This window comes from Eurytemora carolleeae, unplaced genomic scaffold (genome assembly GCF_000591075.1).
Source record: "Eurytemora carolleeae unplaced genomic scaffold, Eaff_2.0 scaffold1890, whole genome shotgun sequence".
Classification (NCBI taxonomy): Eukaryota; Metazoa; Arthropoda; class Copepoda; order Calanoida; family Temoridae; genus Eurytemora; species Eurytemora carolleeae.
In genome coordinates this window covers 20,653-42,406 of record NW_019397779.1, presented here as the reverse complement: position 1 = coordinate 42,406, position 21,754 = coordinate 20,653, and the positions used below count along the sequence as shown (strand labels likewise).

At 30.3% G+C, this 21,754-nt stretch overlaps 1 protein-coding gene across 1 annotated transcript; it reads right to left on the bottom strand.

Annotated features, from left to right (window-relative positions):
* Positions 1 to 651: 651 nt before the first annotated feature.
* Positions 652 to 21,377, bottom strand: LOC111715874 (uncharacterized). Its single transcript, XM_023491272.1, has 14 exons — positions 21,294 to 21,377; positions 15,057 to 15,148; positions 13,649 to 13,716; positions 12,701 to 12,720; positions 12,343 to 12,397; positions 11,747 to 11,816; positions 10,866 to 10,925; positions 8,417 to 8,626; positions 7,434 to 7,484; positions 5,206 to 5,279; positions 4,469 to 4,520; positions 3,218 to 3,262; positions 2,840 to 2,926; positions 652 to 730 (listed from the first exon to the last, which is right to left on the bottom strand). The coding sequence occupies exons 2-14, from the start codon at positions 15,125 to 15,127 to the stop codon at positions 652 to 654; spliced, it is 942 nt and encodes a 313-aa protein (XP_023347040.1). The 5' UTR covers positions 15,128 to 15,148; positions 21,294 to 21,377.
* Positions 21,378 to 21,754: the final 377 nt, after the last annotated feature.

The window sequence follows — 21,754 nt, the reverse complement described above, 5'->3', positions numbered from 1 at the left end:
TTTTGTGGCGAAAATTTCAATTCCTTTCTTTGATTCTCGCTTCTAATTTATAGTTATTGTTATAGTTTCGGTATTATTAATACTTATAGAAAACAAACTATATCAATTATTATTATTCTTATGATTTTTATTATCATCATCATCCAATCAATGGTGATACGGATTAATTTTATAAAGCTAATCTTAATGTTGCTGTCATTATATGTGACATTCAACTTGAGTGTATAATCGAATCGGTATAGAAACATTTTCGCTAAACCCTATAAATGTGTTGGTTTGCTCTGCGTTTTTTGCGCTGACACGAAACAAAAAGGTCCTGACAGCCGTTTTTTGGTCCTGATAACCCTACTGTGAACGCGATGGTCCTGACAGCCGGTCCTGATAGCCGGAGAGGTCCTGGTAACCCTACGCTGAATGCGAAAATGTCCTGATAGACCGTGGGCAAATAAGAGCAAACAAACAGACAAGCCAAATTTATACATAGATTGTATCTTTTCTTGTTGGTAAATGCGTAAAAACCATCTAAATTTTATATACCTTTCTAAAAACGGTGCCATGGCTAAATTCATTTCATGACTGACAAAAATATGATAAGAAATATCTATTTGACCAAAACATGAGTTTTGTAAATAAATTCATTTTTAAAATAATTTACAGAAGCAAATTATATTCACTAATACCGAAGATAAATATTACCCTTGAGTTTAGATGAGGAACACTCATTCGTGATCTAAAAATAAACATTTGATGTATTTTTCGTGGAAATCGAAACAGTATGTTTGAGCTCGAGGAAAAACAGTTAGAAGACAGAAAAGTATAAATTGAAAGAAAATACAAGACAGGTCATTTTTTTCTTGTGATCTGTTACGCTATAAAGAATTAAATAAACTTTGTTGAAATCTCCTACAGTCTTTAGGTAACTCATAATATTTTGATTGAAATTCTTTAAACTTTAATAGAACTTTTTAAAATTTTGGCAAAATTTCTTAAAACTTAGATCAAATTTTTTAAAATTTTGTTGAAATTTCTTGAAATTTTTATAGAATTTCTTAAAGCTATTAAAAGAATCTGAAACATTTTTAGGAATCGTTTAACAGTGTTTATCAGGTGAGCAATGAATGTGGAGTATATACCTGGCTAGAGGAGTATAGGGTTAACATATACCTGGCTAGAAGAGTATAGGGTTGACATATACCTGGCTAGAAGAGTATAGGGTTAACATATTCCTGGCTAGATGAATAGGGTTAACATATACCTGGCTAGATGAGTAGGGTTAACATATACCTGACTAAAGAGTATAGGGTTAACGTATACCTGGCTTGAAGAGTACAGGGTTAACATATACCTGGCTAGAAGAGTATAGGGTTAACATATACCTGGCTAGAAGAGTTTAGGGTTAACATATACCTGGCTAGATGAGTAGGTTTAACAAATACCTGACTAGAAGAGTATAGGGTTAACATTTACCTGGCAAGAAGAGTTTAGGGTTAACATATACCTAGAGTATAGGGTTAACATATACCTGGCTAGATGAGTAGGTTTAACAAATACCTGACTAGAAGAGTATAGGGTTAACATTTACCTGGCAAGAAGAGTTTAGGGTTAACATATACCTAGCTAGATGAGTAGGTTTAACAAATTCCTGACTAGAAGAGTATAGGGTTAACATTTACCTGGCAAGAAGAGTTTAGGGTTAACATATACCTAGCTAGATGAGTAGGTTTAACAAATTCCTGACTAGAAGAGTATAGGGTTAACATTTACCTGGCAAGAAGAGTTTAGGGTTAACATATACCTGGCTAGATGAGTAGGGTTAACATATACCTGGCTAGAAGAGTATAGGGTTAACATATACCTGGCTAGAAGAGTAAAGGGTTAACATATACCTGACTAGAAGAGTATAGGGTTAATATATACCTGGCTAGATTAGTAGGGTTAACATATACCTGACTAGAAGAGTATAGGGTTAACATTTACCTGGCTAGAAGAGTATGGGGTTAACATATACCTGGCTAGAAGAGTATAGGGTTAACATATACCTGGCTAGAAGAGTATAGGGTTAACATATACCTGGCTTGAAGAGTATAGGGTTAACATACACCTGGCTAGATGAGTAAAGGGTTAACATATACCTGGCTAGATGAATAGGGTTAACATATACCTGGCTAGAAGAGTATAGGGTTAGCATATACCTGGCTAGAAGAGTATAGGGTTAACATATACCTGGCTAGATGAGTAGGGTTAACATATACCTGACTAGAAGAGTATAGGGTTAACATATACCTGGCTTGAAGATTATAGGGTTAACATTTATCTGGCTAGAAGAGTATAGGGTTAACATACACCTGGCTAAATGAGTATAGGGTTAACATAAACCTGGCTAATGAATAGGGTTAACATATACCTGGCTAGATGAGTAGTGTTAACGTATACCTGGCTAGATGAGTAGTGTTAACGTATACCTGGCTAGATGAGTAGGGTTAATTTATGCCTGGCTAGATGAGTAGGGTTAAGGTATACCTGGCTAGATGAGTAGTGTTAACGTATACCTGACTAGATGAGTAGGGTTAACATATACCTGGTTAGATGAGTAGGGTTAACATATACCTGGTTAGATGAGTAGGGTTAACATATACCTGACTAGATGAGTAGGGTTAACATATACCTGACTAGATGAGTAGGGTTAACATATACCTGGTTAGATGAGTAGGGTTAACGTATACCTGGCTAGATGAGTAGGGTTAACGTATACCTGGTTAGATGAGTAGGGTTAACATATACCTGACTAGATGAGTAGTGTTAACGTATACCTGACTAGATGAGTAGGGTTAACATATACCTGGTTAAATGAGTAGGGTTAACATATAATGAGGTTGAGCTTGCACGTCTAGAAGCTGCTATACTACTCCGTCTTGATGAAATTATGCTAGAACAAAACTGCATTTTTAGATCAAAAGTAATAGTCTCGGTTATGGTGTAACTCATGAATTCCCTGAATATATTTTACTAAAATTTGACCCGGGGAACTCTGTATAACCACGGGAATATTGTTAGATTGTTTTCTTTTATTCAAATAAAAAATAAGCACCTTAATCTGGTCGACTTATGTAACTGGCATTATTTGCTAAAGTTTTTTTTTGTAAATCCAAGTAGCTTGTAGCGAAACAAATAATTATTAAGACTTGGATTTTTTTCTTTCGATTTTTGTAGTTTTTTCCTGTTTCTTCTTGATCCATACACAGAAATCATCCCACTGCCACATCTAGAAATTAAAGTTTATTGAAAAAGACATTATCTATATTTTCTTTAGTTCAAACTTCAGTTTATATTTAATTTCAAAATTGTGTAAACGATTTAAGACTGGCGGAATTTCAAATTACTTAAAAAGAGAAATCTTTAAAATTTAAAATGATGAGTTATTAAATTTTATTGTCAGAAGTAAAAACTTTAATATGAAGATGATAATTTTTATATAACTATAAAATTTTAAAAAATATTTTTTTTTACGGCTTTTAGAAACATATAATGCGACGTGATAGATATCACAGAAATAAGTGTGTATGATGCAAATAGTTTATTAAGTACAATAGGTGGCAACGGAGAAATAAACCAATTATACATGACGTCACAAGTGTCAAATATAACAATTTAAACGAAATTTTCTCACACTTTTCCAAGATGAAATAAAAAAAGCGTAAAACAGAAAATAAAGAACACATATAATTGCACTTATTTCACTGTAAGATAAGCACTTTATTTTAAAATCATCACTATTATTAATAATTTTGTCGGACAAAAAAAATAAGTTGACACTTGTGACGTCAGAATACAGCTGTACTGAGAGTGTACAAATTCTACGTTGCTATTTATTGTACTAGAGTCTATTTGGTATGATGTATCAACGTATTAAAAAATGGTTGGATCCTACTTAAAGAGACTTTAAGCGTAATTTCAAGTAACCCTCCATGCAAAGATGGTAATGACTGAATTACAACGGTAAACTTAAACCCTTGAAAAATGTGGGAAAACAATTTTTTATTCGAAAAGTGAATTTTCTGTGAAGTTCTGCGAATTTCTCCATCGCTTCTTATAAGCAAGAAATGCGCAAGTCACTTTCGCAGTAAATGACAATAAACGGTTTAGAGAAACAAAGATATTGATATTTAATTCATTCTTGATCAGACCAAGCTTTTAATGGTACAGCTCCTTTTATAGCTTTTTAAAGGAATAGATCAAAGTATGGAAAGCTTAGAAGCAATGGTTGGCGTTTATTTCAATAAAATGAAGACATCCTTTTCATCTAAGTGTTTTTTTTTATTTTTAACAAGCTTTTTTCAAATTGCAAGCATAAAAGAGATTCTGTTAATTAACAACTTCTCTTTGTTTCCATGCTTAAACCATGCTGTTTGAAAGCTAGATACAAATAAAAATTGAAATCGAAAGTCGTCTTCATTGTATTGATATATACCTGTCTATTTGATGCTCAGGGAACATTATTACTGGGGTTATACTTCTCTGTCCTAAAAATTAAATATTTTACCAATTGTAAATATGGCAAAGTTCTCTCTTGGTTGTTCTGGACCCCCCCCCCCTTTCTAAAAAAAAACAACCTCCCGTGATTTATTTAAAAATGTACTTGATTGTCCTCAGGTACAGTAACTTAACCTCACGTTTGCTCTTGGGAAAATGGACAGTCATGATATTGGGCAAAAGGCAGTAACAGTTATAACATTGTCAATATTCATTCCTGTTTCAAGGATTTTTGATAATGAAGACGACAGATTTTATATTTTCCAGAAATGTTCGAAAATCAAGGGTCAGCGAAAATTATTTAAAAAAAAAACAGAATTAAAAATATTATGAAATATTAACTATATACGAATGCGTAGAAAAATAAAAGATGATTACTGGTTGTAATATCTGAATGATTTGTTTGGAATTAAATTGATTTGTTTACGATCCGAGTTGAATGTTGCATCTTTTTGTTTACCTTAATAAAATACACCCCCTGATTTTTTAATAAATTGATTTTTCAAATCATGAATGAAAAGAAGAACAAAACATTATTTGCTAAAAATGAATAAACTTATCAATAATGTTTTTAAAAATACAGTTTAACATTGTTTGCTATTAATTAATATTTTGATGCTTAAATATATAGATAATAAATTCTTTGAAAAAAAAAATAAAATAAATTGATCTGACCTTTAAAAGAAGAAGGGCTAGGATTAGTATCTAGGTATTTTCTGCTTGAAGGTTTATAATCATCACAAACAACCCTAGAATTATATTTTCAAAAGGATTGTTCCTATTTTTCCAAATATATGTAGGTACCAATAATTTTATTTTTAGAAGAAATTATAAAAACCCATTCAAAGACGGTTAGACACACACAATTATGGAAAAGAAGAGTCTTAAAATTAAGTTAAAAATTTTGATAGACAAGTAAATATGGAAATCAGCAATTGTGTGGACACCCTGACTCATTTTACTAAGTAAATTAATTTTCAACCTAATAAAAGCAACTTGAAAAACTATATACTTTTTAGCAACCTCAAATGACATAATATTCCATAAAATGTCGTTTCCCCATTCTACAGTTTTATGAGTCCAACTGAAAAAAATAGATTAATTAACCTCTTAATAACCCTGAAAGAATTTTATAAAAATTTTCATCTAGAACTGGCTAAAAGGTTTTTAAGTACAAAGCAAACTTTTATGATGAACTTATAATATAATTATTGGTTCACATACAAGCATAGAGAATAGAATATATAAAGAGGAATTAAAAGAATCTCTCGGTATGAATTTTTTCAGTCCCTTTCAGTCTGAAAGGGAGTTCAAAGTGTACAAATCACGTAAATGTTCACAAATTATATGCAGTAGAGTACATTAATACAGTATGTTCCCAAGACTATCCGTTTCAATTTCGAATTTTTTAAACTGTTAAATAAACTTTATAATGAATTAGGTGAATAAAAACATCATTTGATTTATAGTTATAACGGAAAATCGTCGTTTGTAAAGTGGAAGGCATAGAGTCTATGTGAAATGATCATTGGTCAATTATGAAATCAGCCTATTTCATAATTTGGTTTTCTTTTAACAATAATTTTAGATTTTCTATAAAATGATATTCCAGGGCACACCAGGTTATATAGCATAAATTTGTGAAGTACACCTGCAGTATGGAAACAGTACAACAAAATGGCCGTTTTGCACTTTTTTCTAGTAAATTCCCTTCTATATATATTCTATTCTCTATGCATACAAGACAACTTTTGCACAGTAGCCACAAATAATCATTTCCAACTAGAAATTAACATTGTGTTTTTATTTATTAAACTTGGATCTCCCTTCTACAGAACAATCTTGTTTAAACTTTTTTCTTTTGTCGCCATCTTTCTTTTATACAGAACACATCAGGTTTTGCCGTATTTAATGAAAGTTTACAAACAGTGAATCCCAGATATCTGAATACATAGCAAGAGTTTTTTTTGTAATGTCGTATTCTCAACATTAACTTTAACCATTTATTTTAATTAAGTTTTACAATATTTTTGAATATTTATATGATATCAGAAAAAAAATATAATGAGATTTCAATACTTCTAGTTCTTCATTTTCTTCTTGCTCGTACATCTTCCAATCTTATTTCGGCTAATTTTGAAAAAACAAGAAAAGAATTATTTTTTTTGGATATCCTTGTAGTTCGCCACTTTACAAGAAAAAACTATTGTCAAAGGAACTTGCTTTTTTTCTTAACTCTGTATTTAATTGAATTAGCTGATAGGATCTTTCTTTCTTTTTTCGGAACTCTATTTTGAATTGTTTACACATGAGTTGCACCTGACTAAGCAAAACACCAATTCCTGATAATTTCTTAGGGGCGGGGAGGGGGGTGGGAGAGCAATCGTCACACCCTCCTCCCGGGAGGAGGGGAAGGGGGAATGTCTTCCAAGCCCCCATCTCTAATATCAAGAGATGTCCCTTCCAATTTTTCCTGTTCAATTTTCTTTGATTTAAAAATAAAAAAAAAACAGTTTCTTAAGAATTATCAAAAAACTTATGACTCCACAATGATATTTGGATATATTTTCATAAATCGTATTCAACCCTGCGAACATCTCAGCAACTTTCTTTTTGTGCATAACAATACATAACAGCTGTCATAAATTTTAAAATAAATTTCAAGACGACATTTCATGCGCTTTTGCTATGTATTCATACATGAGAGATTGGCTGTGTGTAAAATTTGCTCACTGCTTTCTTAAAATCAGTCCGGTACTTCATATAAACCAGAGTTTTTAGTGAGACGTAAACAAGCGCAATATTTCAATTGGCGGAAGAGTAGTTTTTGACAGAAACACTATTTTTTATTTCTATTTTTATGTTCAGTTTGAATTGTTGACGATGCAGTTTTATCTTTATACCTAATTTCCATAGACCCAAGAGACAAGTTAGACGGAAGGCGATCATCATCCCTGGAAATAATTGAAAATAGATTATATTTATTGAAAAAATGTTAAATTTGCTATTAATGATACCAATACATGACAATGTTTGAAAAAAAAAGTGAGGCATATTTCTTTTGTTATTATTATATCCCTGTTTTCGTTACTCCGAACAATATGTTCGATAAAATGAAGAAAAATATTTTTGAGTCTCCTCCCCCCCCCCTTTCCTAGAAAGAAACCACCTTGCCACATATTGTTGGTTTTAAATGTGTTTCTAGAATCCAAACTTATAAAAGCTTTCTAAAAGATATCTGTCCGTTCGGAAATGAAAAATTAATCAGATTTAAACTTTTTAACAAAATAAAGATAAAACTTGTTTTTGATTTACTTTCCAAAATCGATTTTTTTTTTATTAGATTTAAGCACGTTTTACATAGCTACTTTCAGATGAATGTTTGTTTTTCAAATATTCAAAATGAAAAAAATTAAAGCTCAAGCTAAAGTTTAAAGTTTTAATATAAAAGAAAAAGTTGAACAGTTTTAAAAGAGAAAAAAGTTTTTTTAAAGCCAGCCATTTTATGATAAATAAATTAATGTAATTTAAGTGACATGTCAGATTCATATCATTACCCTTAAAGATATGAATTACGTAATATATTTTCTCTAGCTAGAGTCGCTATTAAGGAGAAGGGGGGGGGGGAAAGGGTATTTTTTTTATTTCGCAGTGATCCAAAAGTTGCAAGCTATCCTGCAAAATTTGATGCCAGTTTTGCCAATTACATCTTAGAAACTGCAGAAGCCAAACGTAAGTGCTCTATCGTTTTAAATCATACATGTTTAAGGTTACAAAAAAGTAAAAGAGAGTTGGTGAGATAAACTTAAATAACAAGGCGTTGGGACACTTTAAATTTGATCCAGTCTTGAAAATGAAAACAAATTTTTATCGTATTTGCATTTACCTCTCAACGCTAGCATGGGTAAGCACTATGCTTGGTTTTCTTCCCCCGATCATTCCACCGTAGACAGATATATTGGGTTCAGAATCAGACCTAAACATAACAAGATAGTCTTGAACACCGTAGACAGATATATTGGGTTCAGAATCAGACCTAAACATAACAAGAGAGTCTTGAACACCATAGACAGATATATTGGGTTCAGAATCAGACCTTAACATAACAAGATAGTCTTGAACAAATTTGTAGCTGATTAGAGTTAAAAATATCACAATGTTTCGCTTGCAATTTTTTTTTCAGCTCAAAAAGTTATGGACAATTTTGAGTTTTGGAAATAGCGCCCAGCCTTTTGATCGTCCATGGTAGCCTTCCTTTTCATTAAAAACTTTTGTATTTAGTAATGAATTTTGAAAAGCTTCTTTACATTAAGATTAAAAAAAAAAGAAAAGAAGAAAAGAAATTGAGTCTCTGTTACAAGCTCAATTTTCTAAATCTTATATCTTTGCAACCTCGATGTTGTAAACCTTTGATCTTTCAAACTAAGTTTATTTTCACCAACAATTAATTGGGTATCTTACTAGTTAAGTGTGTCAGGGTTAATTAAGAAGTGATTTGAGATCGGAGGAGGTGATCAGATGTGGATGTTACTTCTGAAATTAAAACCCCGGTAGTTTAAGTAGATTTGCTATGGATTGCAGAATTATTCACGGGCTGTAGGATTTAAGTATTTACTTGTTAAAACGTTTTACAATTCAATGTTTTCTTTGTATGAGCAATGCCGGAGTATATTCTTTGGTTTGGACTGATCCGAAGTTAGGGGAAGGGTAGTTAAGACGACATTTCGCGGGATAAAATTGGGAGGCACATTTATGTGCACGGCAACAATATTAGATCTACGACATTGGGTTAAAGAATATGGAAATAAGAAATTCATAGTTTGTGGCAAAGACTCAATTTCTTTATAACAAAAAAGTAACCATTGATTCTAGTGTTTTTAGTCTGCGAAAAATAAATTCTGTTGGAAAATTTAACTTTGTATAGCTAGTACATTTTCTACCAGGTAGGTTGAATTAAGTATAAAGTTAATATATGCAATATAACCGCATTTATTAATTTCTTGAAAACATAGATGTTGTGGTTTTCTCTAATGCGCTCATTATATCTCTCTAAAAAAATAAGAAGAAATTAGTTTTCATGAATTTTGGAATTCAATTTGTTTAACAAACCCTCCATATTTGCCGAATTGTTATTTCTTTGATTATACAATTTTCAGAAAATTATAATAATTATTTGATTTTTTTCTTACAATATGTTCCTAATTGCTTTTAATTATAATTCGTTATTTTAATATTCTTTTCAGCTTTACTTAAATATTCATTACTGTTGTCAAGTTACAATTGTTTTTAGTTAGAATTGTAAATTGTTTTAGGCTAGTTAGGGTAATCAGATATTTACACTACTTTTGTATATTCATATATGCGTGCAGATTAAATGATTTTGAAACGTGAGATAAAGTAAAAACGAAATGATAATTTTTTCAAATGAAAAGTTTGAATGCAAAATGTTTTAAAATGTAAAACAAAACCAAAATTTATTAAAAACGATGACAATATTTCTCCTTATTCTTTATCGAGAAAGTAAGAAATTATCTCCTTAGAAACCCAAATTTCTTTAGAAAGCTTAAATTATCTAAGTTCTCAAAAAAACTAATTAACTCTAAGATTGTTCAATTAACTTTATAATTTAAATCAAAAAAAGGGAATGAAACAAAATTACTAAGAATTCTAAACACTAGTTAGGCTTAAATATAGGATATTAGAATATTCGAAAAACCGTTTCACAAAACTTGAAAACGCTAGTCGATTTCTATTTTTGAATAAAAAATTTAACAAAAGAAATTTTATCTCAAATAAAATTAACTGATTAGTTATTGCAAAATCTAATTCTAGTTTAATAATCCTAACTTAGACTTTTTGCTCAAACAGAATTTATAGTTTAAATTATTAAAATTTGCAAATTTAAAAATATATATATGAATAAGAAATTAGCTTTTTCTCTAACACTCTCATGTTTGACACGTCAATGATCTCAACATTATTTAATTTAATTAATTTTTTTTCAAAGTTAGAAGTCCGATTTGTTAACCACTTTTTAACCAAGATTACTGACCCATGATTCCCCCAACAGAGGGACGTAAAGTAACTTGGGACAATTAAGTAAAACGACCCGCTCTGCGAAGTACAACCACTTTTTCGGGAAATTAAAAATTTTACCTAACCACGGGTTCCCTCGACCAATTTTGCCAACAAATCATTCCTCGCTGAGGTTTGGATGTTTTGTAAACACAGTTGGTCTTGGGAACCATTTGTAAAGTAAAATTCCATTAACTTCCCTGTAAACTAGTTATGACAAATTCGGGTATAAATGAGATCATTTTTAGTTGTAAACGTACCTGCAGGAAAATGATGGAATCTGCGAGCTTTTTCTTTGTATTGTGGGTAAAGAGGGAGATCTGAAGAAAGAATATTTGTTTTCGATTTTTCAATATTTACAATGAATATATTTTATAATATGTAAGATGTAGATATATACATATCTACTATATATATCTTTGATCAGTATGAAGACGATAAGCATTTGATTTTTTTAGGCTATTACTGTAGTGTAAAGTATGTATAAAGCATACAGAAAATGCGTTAACACTGTACTCCAAGAGAGTAGGGTTGACCAAATTTGATATTTTTAACCACGTACAGGGTGTCCCACATTAAATTAGACCACGTCAATGGATCTGAATTACGATTTGGGTGACAAATCAGAAAATTTAAGAAGAATGAATTATTTTGAAAAATTTAATACGGCTAATAGAATTTTTTTTGTAGAAAATGCTAGATTTTTCGAGTATTAAGTGCGTATTTTAGCATTAAAGATTGGAAATAATCTAATATGGGACACTCTGTATGTATTAACATCCTAGAGACATTGTGATATTAATTTAGTTATGATCGGGTAATAATCAATTCTCGGAGAGAAAAAGTGTGAAGTGTTTGCTTTATTGTTTTGCGCCCTTTAGTAATTTCTGTTTGGGTGTCTGCGGTTGTTTATATGTCCGATCTATAACTCATGAAGTTATGGTACTTTCTCAAAAAAAATGTTGCTAAGCGGCAACTTCCCAAGAGTATTTCCCAAGTGGAAACTTCCCAAGTCTGCCCTTGCCATAGCGCTCGGTAAGGCTGGACAAAGTTCCGGAACAGAGGTTTTAATTATAACTTTGCTAGATAATAAAAACTAAGTGAAAGAATATTTTTTTTATAAAAACTAAATAAATTTTGCCTCGATGTTTTTTGTTCAGGTACTGATAGATAGATAGCTGGGCTCTTCTGAGGATACAGGGGTAGCGAAACTAAACAAATAAGTAATTCACTGATAAATTAATACATTTTTTTGTATTGATCTATTCAATGTAGTAATTTCATATGAACATTCAAAACTACAAAAGCACATTTTGCTTTAGAAAGCACGCGCAGTTATCTTCAACCCTAGAAATTAGAACCAGTAATTTTGAACAATTTATGGAAATTTTGAACTAAACAAACAAAATCCATGTGATTAGTGAACAAATTCTCTAAATATATCTGAGAAAATCTGCAGAACTAATCAAAGATAATCGATATTTTACTATCTAATAATATATATTTTAGACTAATCTGAAAAATCTACCAAACTGCAATTTTAGACAATCTAACAAATAGCAATTTCAGAAAATCTACCAAACCATTTTAAGAAAATTTATCAAACCAATATTAGAAAATCTTTGAAAGCAATATATTAGAAAATCTACCAAACCGAAAGAAAATTAAAGAAAATCTTAAGTAAAAAAAATAAATGAAACAATTACATGAAAATTAAGAAAATGAATATAAAAATACCTAAACTAGGAAACCTCCAGGGCTGACGTAGTTTAATGTCATCTCCCACACCATACTATAAACAGAGAGAATGTAATTAATTCATGAGATAAATTAAATCAAAAATTGATAATAATTAGTAGGAAAACAACATAAGTTGTTCACCTTTGCGCCCTATGTTCGAATTACTAAAAATGCGTCGTATGATGATCTTTTGACAAACGTAGCAATAAATATATCTTAACATTTTTACTTTATTTTTTCTTCTATTTTTTATTATTTATATTTTTAAATGGCTCTTCAATGTGTTAATTTTAGATAAATTTCGAATAGATTTAAAATATTCCACCTACAAACCTGTGGCCAACCTTGTGCTTACCTGTCTGTTAACAACTGAATCTAGAATAACATATTTTTTAAAAAACCAAAAAAACACGTTTTCCAACATAGAATAGGTTGATCTAAGGATTTGAGTCTTTGCTACAAACTCAACTTTTCTACTCCCTATATCTTTGAAACATAAAGTCCCTAGATACATTAGAATAGATTGCTTACGCAGACTTTAAAGTTGACAAATTTACAACCCCTTGTACATCATGAACTCGTCATTTTAAAAGGTTAATTTGTAGAAAAGTACTTTTAACTGATCCTTATTTTGTTATTCTGAATAGTGTGTAATGTGTATTTATACTAGTCCTCTATGCAAAACAAAATACTCCAAAAATTTGTAGGGAGTATAAACAATACTTGCCGCAACTCATTTTATTCAATATACTGTACGGACGTAGCAAATAAAAAGCTAAATTCACAGGCTAAATTCATAACTTCAATTTAAGGCTTTCAGCTGAAACACTCCGGTATTGTGAAGACGACATGATCGCTATTTAATCTTATTTATCTATTGCAAAGTCTTAGACCTCTGAGACATTTCAAAATATCAAATCCTTTATATCTAATATTCTAAGTTTGAAATATCAATGGTTAACATCATCAGGTTGTAAACATATGGGGATTAAAAAATTGCAGAGCAAATAAATTGTTTATTGGAAAATGTAATTCAAAACATTTTTTAAAATTCATTTTAGTAAACATAGTTCAAGGGAACCTGGAGGATATTCCTATAATTAGTTGAATCACTTCTAATCAAATTGAAAACGGCGGTGTGCGCATAGTTGAAAGTTGAAAAAAAATCTTTAATTTATAATTGATTGCCATTTTGATCTTGAAATAAATTAAGAAAATGAAAATATACAGATTTACATTTTTTATATTCCTATGAAAAATCATCAAAATCCTTTAAATATTTTTTAAATAAAAATAGATATTCCTGAATTGGCCTGAGGAAGGGCTAAATATGGTTCCCCAGGAGCAGGTATCAACCAGATCCACCAGTATCTAGGGATATACAGTATTAAAAAGGGAGTGACTGGCTAGACATGGTAGTGGAACTAAGCGTTCAGTATCATAGAGAACTATTTTAGTATTAATTTGGTACAAATGAGCCGTTTTACGTTGAAAAATTCTAAGTAAGAGTCTAAATTAGTTTACAGACTATTTTTTATATGTTTCTAAGGGGTTACCATAAAATTATATGTTTTTTTTTCTGCAGATCATCGATCTTCTGGTGAAATTTTAAAAACGATATTCAGTCTTGCTTTAAAATTGTTTATACCGTACAATGTCTAAACGGTATCATAAATCCTAAAATTTTTCTGTATGATACTGCACTCTAAGTTCAAATATGTTTTTTAGTCAGTCTCTCCCATTTCAAGAAAACAGGAGAAGTAATGTCGTCTTTGTGACATTTATAAATTAATATTTCTATTGCAACTAAATTATTTAAAAAAAGTATTTTGAGGAGACGTCATTTCAATTTCTCCTTAAAAGTAAAACTCACTAGATACATTTTGCCCATCTTAATGGCACCAATAAATCTCCGCAGTCAAAGATACAAAAGTTTTTTTAAAATAATTACAAATCACGCAATTCCTAGCAAAATTCCAAATGAAAAGAAAAGGTCGAATAATCGTGACAATAATATAACTGTCTTCTGTTTGTCATTGTAAGAAATAAGTAAATCTAAACAGAAAATTAAATATCAGAGGCCGAATTTGAAGAATTGAGCCGCGGCTTAAATTTGAGACGCGGCTCAAATATGAAAGGTTCCACTTAAAATTGTATTCAATGTTTCAAGATTTAAGCCGACGCTCAATTAAAAGCAGTTTTGAGCGGATTTGAGACGCGGCTCAAATTCATTAAATTCAGACTCTGGCCTCGATCTTAAAACATAATCTTATAAACACGTTTTAAAAAGAAAGGACGTAATCATTTTGTTAACAAATTAAAATTGAAGAAATCTGGGAAAACGCTAAGTCATTATAATGTTAAAAAAGTAAAAATAATTCTTGCGCAGGGTACACAATACACATGTTTTTTCAAATGTTTTAATTTGTAAATTTCCAAAGTAAAAAAAACAGTTTTAAATTTTATTTAGCATAATTATATTGCATATACTGTCTTGAAATTTCCGAAGATGTTGCATCATTTATTTTGATAATTAATTGGCACAAAATTTAAGCAATTGTTAAAAACTATCAAAATAACACATTTTTAATTTTATTTAGCATAATTATATGTCATACACTGTCTTAAAATTTCCTAATATGTTACATCATTTATTTTAATAATTATTTTCAATAAAATTAAAGATATTGTTACAGACTATTAAAAAATACCTTAAGAATTTGAGAATTGAGTAGACCCATAACCCTAGCACAAATATTATTACAACAGTCTCAGTTAACATAACAGAAAATCCGCCAATCACCTGAAATCATAAGTAAATCATTAAAGAAATTGTAAGCGTTATTAAAAGTTATCCTACAAGAAGAAAGTGACATATGCCCACTTCACAATGGTATCCTACTAGGGTTTCCAATCGGAATTCTTTTGCGCGAAATTGCGCGCAATGGTTGCTTCCGCTTGCGCCATTTCACTGCGCGCAATTGCGCTATAATTGCGAAAAAGGAAGCAATTAAATATTCGCGGAATTGCGTGGAATTGCGCGGAATTGCGCGGAATTGAGCGGAATTGCACGGAATTGCGTGCATCGGAATTGGTTTCATGTCTAAAAAATCAATAATTTTAAATGTACGACTTACAAATTTATGCAGCAGATACAAGAATGGAATTAAATATCTCTGTTGATTTTAAAATAATCGAAACCCGAGGCCGAGTGTCACTTGTTTCAACAATTTTCAAATTTTAAAGTTTCTTGTGGTTAAGCTTCTAATTAACAATTTAATATGATACATTTTTCATTTGTTAACATTGGATATCATTAAAATGGAAAATTTTTTTTGGTTAAAATTGTGAGGTTCGTTTAATCAAAATTAGATATTTTGCTACAGGGAGAACCAGAAAACTACATGGTACAGAAAGACAACATCACAGTGTATTTGATGTTATAGTTACAATTCGAACAAAATTAATTAGTAACTTATTAACTCACTTATCCAGTTACATGGGTCTGCTTGAGTCTAAACTGTCGTCTTCATATGTCAGATTTTTCTGGTTATCATGCTGCAAATGAATATTATAAAACAAAATATTAAGTTTAAATTCAATTTTCTTAGCATCTGAGACTGAAATGTTAGTGAAGTTCAGTTTATGGTATGCCACTGCCAAAGTTTAAATTGAATATTTTGTTGTTGAAAGGAACTGCGCAATAATTAATGGCATTTATTGCGTTCCATAAGGTTTAAATTGAATTTTATCAAAAATTTAAACTCAACGCAAGAAAGTTGGACGGAATTGCGCGCAATTTAATTCGTTTGCGCGCAAGTAAAATCCACTTGCGTTGGAAACCCTACTTGAAACCATTTGAAAAATAATTTGGAAGATATGCATTGTTCTAGGTTTAAAAGTGTTTATTTCTGATAATTTCTGTATGTTTTAATTTAATAAAATGCGCAAGTTACTTTAGTAGAGAATCCACAATTGAAAAAAATCATTTTCTAAACATATAAACATTGAAATCTCATTCATTCTTGCAAAGAAAAAGTTTTTAAGAGTAATGTTGGTAATCAGGCATTGTCTACCTTATCAATAAAGGGGCTGTGGACCTAAATTTACTTTGTCATGACCGATTTACATTGGTACCTTTAAGCCCTTTCTTGAAATGATAATGCAAGATAACATCGTTTTTCTGATTCAAAAAGTTGTAAATGGTTTTCAGTCATTGCCTCTGCTGCATAAATCTGCAAGCTACTTTTTAGTATAATTCACTACAGTAACCATATAAATTATCAATATCACAATATGAATGTAGAGATCATATTTTTGGCAAAGGAGATTATATGTGTTTTAAAGTCCACCTAAAAGTCTAAACAGCACTTTTATATTTTAACAAGGGGCCATTTTTATCTCAGAAAAAGTTATGACTTCATGATTATTTTAAGGGACCGTTCACTTATTTGGGTAATTTTAGGGTAAACTGAACATCCTATTCGCTGTTGATTGGTAATAGTCTTACTTTTCAAAGACAAGTGTGGCCAGAGAAAAAGCAGATTTTTTGTTCAGAATTTGAGCGGAAAGGGACGGTCCCTCTCTTTAGACACTATTTTATGTTTTTTTCAGTAACACCAGCCCAGTAACATTTAAATTTAATATATTTTAATGTCATTATGTGTTCGTTATTATGTACTAAAATATGAAAACTTTTGATATTTTAGTTAGCACATATTACGTTTTTCGTAATATGTGTATACAAAGACGACGTCTCTTCGACAATCAATTAATCATTACTCGTATTTTGGTTCGGAGATTTTGTAGATTTTGTATTTGGGTAATTTCAGGGTAAACTAAACATCCTATTCGCTGTTGATTGGTAATAGTCTTACTTTCATATTTTAGTACATAATAACGAACACATAATGACATTAAAATATATTAAATTTAAATGTTACTGGGCTGCTGTTACTGAAAAAAACATTGCCGCGTTCAATTCAGCTTTTTACACAGGCAATACACAATTTTTAGTGCAATAAAATAGTGTTATTTAAGAAATAAAAAGTTAAAAAACAAAAAAAAAATTAAAAATAATGACATTTACAATTAACGATTAGATAGTTCAGTTTAATTTTATATTCGAAATTTATTTTGATTCACAACATACTGAAAAAAAACATCAATTAGTGTCTATAGAGAAGGACAAGTCCCTTTCCGCTCGAATTCTGAACGAAAAATCTGCTTTTTCTCCGGCCACACTTGTCTTTGAAAAGTAAGACTATTACCAATCAAGAGCGAATAGGCTGTTTAGTTTACCCTGAAATTACCCAAATAAGTGAACGGTCCCTTTAAATGATGTGTCTTCTTATTTCACTGTAGATGTCTGCCTATATCTCCAAGGCCAATCTAATATAAACTTTTCAAATATAATTTTCTTTTTAGGTTTTTCTTTTTTTATTATTGAATTGAATTTCATCCTATCTATAAAAGAGTAAATGATTTAATATTAATAAAACTGTCACATTAATGTTTTCAACATTTAATGTCGGGGTTTTACTCTTTTCAATTCCATAAAATAATGTTTTTAAATTATTTCTTAGATAATAAAGTTAAGTCTCCACTAATCTCTCAATTTCAGAAAATGTTTAATATTAATTAAACTGAAAAGCAGTAGCGAACTTCAGGGTTGCCCACAAAGGATGAAACTCTGATGACGGCCTGAAACTTAATAAATACTATGATCGAAGATTAAATTAAATTTTCTATTGAAATATCTCCGATTATTGAGATTTTTACTGATTAAACAAATAAAAGTTTTACAGCTGCAGGAAACTATGAAAGTAAGAAAAAGGACAGAATAAATTCTGTTCAGTCGTTTCTGAAGTCTCATCTTTTGTGGGTAACCCTGTATCTGTGCTTTTTCTGAAAACATATTTTGAGATTTTTGATCATTGACGAGCATTATTTCTATTTTTATCCAGATTGATCCAAACTTTTGGTTAGTAATTGCATTAGTTTTCTTGTAAGACAAGAACAAACATGGAACAAGAACAAATATGAAACAAGAACAAAAATAGAACAAGGACACACATGAAACAAGAACAGACATGGAACAAGAACAAACATAATACAATAACAAACATGGAACAAGAACAAACATGGAACACACGAATACGGAATAAGAACAAAGTCTTTTAGAAGAATATAGTGAATTCCTTTCATGGTAATCAGTCTTTAGCATTTATCCGTTCAGTTTAATGATTTTTTTTTATTTTGATAAATATGGCCCAGCGCTCTCTTGAAGGATGAATGATAATGAATTAGTAAAATATAGGGATTAATGAAAGAAAAGAAATACAAGGGTACCAATGTAGCCTAAAGAAGATCTTATACTTTGGTCTTACTTTAGATCAGTAATCCCTTGGTGCAACATAGCAAAACCAATACAAGAGTTCATCAGCCGCACTCAGATGATTCCAGCATAGAAATTTACAGCATAAGCCAAACATTAGAGATTTATTTTCACGAAATTATAAAACAGAAATCTCAGAAATTTTGAAATTAGATTAGTTTTAGTAATTTAAAAAAAACACAGGGATAACCGATGTTGTGGACAAAATTTTCGAAATTTTTATTTTTATCGAATTTTAAGCAAAGATGGAAAAAAATCTGATAACAAAATTAAATATTTTTTTAATTAAAAAACCAACTTTTTTTGTGAAAAAATTTAATTCTTTGAAAATCGTTAGGAAAATTTTTATTCTATAGTTTTCAAAAATTTCGTAAAAATTGAATGAGATATAATAAAAAATCCGCAAAAAAATTCGAGTGGAAATCTTCAAAAATGCAAATAATTGGCTTACATTTTTTGTAATATCCATTCAATTTTTGATGAATTTTAAAGAAGTTTTTGAAAACAAAACAAAAACACTTACCCATAAATTTTTCAAAAGTTTAATTTTTTTCAAAATAATTTTGTTTTATTTATGACTAAATTCCGAACAGAATAATAAATTTGAAAATGTTGTCAAAAACATTGATAATCCCTGTTTTTTACTTACCCAGCCCTGTATATATAAATATATTTGATCAATAACTGGGGGGATACATATATTAATATGATATTTGATACTTAATATTGTTTGCTCTCTTACTAAGACTGCACTGGAAAAACAAATCACGCTATTATTATGAATATATACAAGTTAGTTAGATATTATTCATAAATATTTGATATAATAGATTAATACAGTTCATAAAACATTATCAGTTTTTAACGATTGAAAAAAAGGCGAACGCACCGATCTCTAGACTAACAGTATTGATGATGGCTGAAAAAAAGAAATTATGACTCGCATTAAACTTCAATTTTCTAATTCTTATACCTTAAAGATTTAAAAGGGTATAGGTGGACTCCCAAACAAATCTGGTTTCGATCGCTAACATTTTACTTCTGTTTTATAGCGGATATATAGCGTGTAAATTGCATTATACTCATTGCGGTACTATAATTAGAGTGGGCATTGCAAGAACAAAATTGCATATTTGATAGCCAGGTAACAAGGGGTATTTCTTAAAAACACAGTTTTTATCATTGTTATTAAATGAATAGAACCTCTAAATGGGGCAATGCCCTCGGGGCCTTTCAGTTGTTCAGCCTATAAAAATCAATGTGTTGAAACTGTATAATTTAAAATTTATTTTAAGAATAATTTGAGTTCCGAAGAAAAGTTAATTTTAAACGAAGTAAAAGATTTTTTCATTGAAGTCAAATATTTCTTCGCAACCTCTAAACTGTAGGTGACATTTTTTTATCAGAGGCTCAATATTTCTGATCACTTGCATTTCCCCATGTTATTTTTACAATATAATCGTACCTTAACCCTCTCCCGATTGAGATATTCTTGTCTAAAAAAGATTTTAGGGGGGGGGGGGTTGAAAAACACCCTTACCCCCTCCCAACATGGTTTTCTCCTAAGCGTTGAGATAGGGTAGTGTGAAAGTGTGTTTTAAATTATTTTGAAAAAGGGGGGGGGCTGGAAAACACACCCCTCCCACAAAACGTAGGAGGGTTAACAATTAACGGTATTTAAATATGAGAAAAAGTATTATATATCATAGAAAAAATGCAAATGTATAAGAGAAACAAATTGATTTTGAACACCTGCTTCAATAAGATCTGCATTTAAAAATGCAATGCAACCTTCTTGAAATTGATACAATCCAAATGAAGCTTTACAAAACGCTGAAAATTTTTAACATTTTTATATTTTTTATTTCTTGCAAAAGATATTTTTATGAGATAAACAATTTTGACTCTGCACAAATAAAAACAATAACTCTGCAAAGTCGTTCATGAGTGAGACAATATTTTATCTTCAAACTTGTTCCCTCTCTTAATATTTTAGTTTTAAAGTTTGAATCATGATTTTTCATCGTTTGATCAACGGCCATCACATGAAACTAGTTAAAAAAGAGTTTGATCAACGGCCATCACATGAAACTAGTGTAAAAAGAGTTTGATCAACGACCATCACATGAAACTAGTGTAAAAAGAGTTTGATCAACGACCATCACATGAAACTAGTGTAAAAAGAGTTTGATCAACGACCATCACATGAAACTAGTGTAAAAAGAGTTTGATCAACGACCATCACATGAAACTAGTGTAAAAAGAGTTGGCCTTTTTTCAACTTTTAACATTTTATTACATTTTAGCTTTACAAAAAGTGTCTTTTGTAATTATAACAAATTTTTTAGGGTTTAGACCAACATTATTGAATTGGTTTTACACAATTCATTTCCATGGTCAATATAGGAGTAATAGGCTAACAAACATGTGTTAGCCCCCCAAAAAAACAATAATCCTCAGTTATGAACAAAATTAACATGTCTGTATTCTGTATCTTGAAACAAAACTCTGTTTTGTATGCAAATTAAACATGGTTTAGATTGTTTTAAACCTGTACGAACTGCAATAATATGCTGAAGTGGGTAGGTTTATCATGATGAAACCTGTCTCCGCTGTAACATTGAATACTGACTGTTTTCACATTCTCAGTGGAAGTGAAGAGACCTGTTGATTCTGAGGCCGAGAGAGTAGATAGATAGAGAAAAAGAGATAGATAGATAGATAGATAATAGATCGATATATAGATAGATATGTAGTATAGATGGATAGACAGAAAAATATATAACAGGCTCAGGGCGATCCGCGCCCATCTTCTATTTCAACTTTTAATTGTGCCTTTATCTGTGAGCATCTTCTCTTTGTACAATATAAAAATAAAAAAGCTTGCTGATTTCATAGTATTTTTTGCGCATTTTCAAATTTTTACAAAATAAAAACTTTAATGCACAAAATTTTGAAAATTTGATCATTTCTTTGGGGTATTGTGAGGGCTCACACAAAATTTGGCCCCGA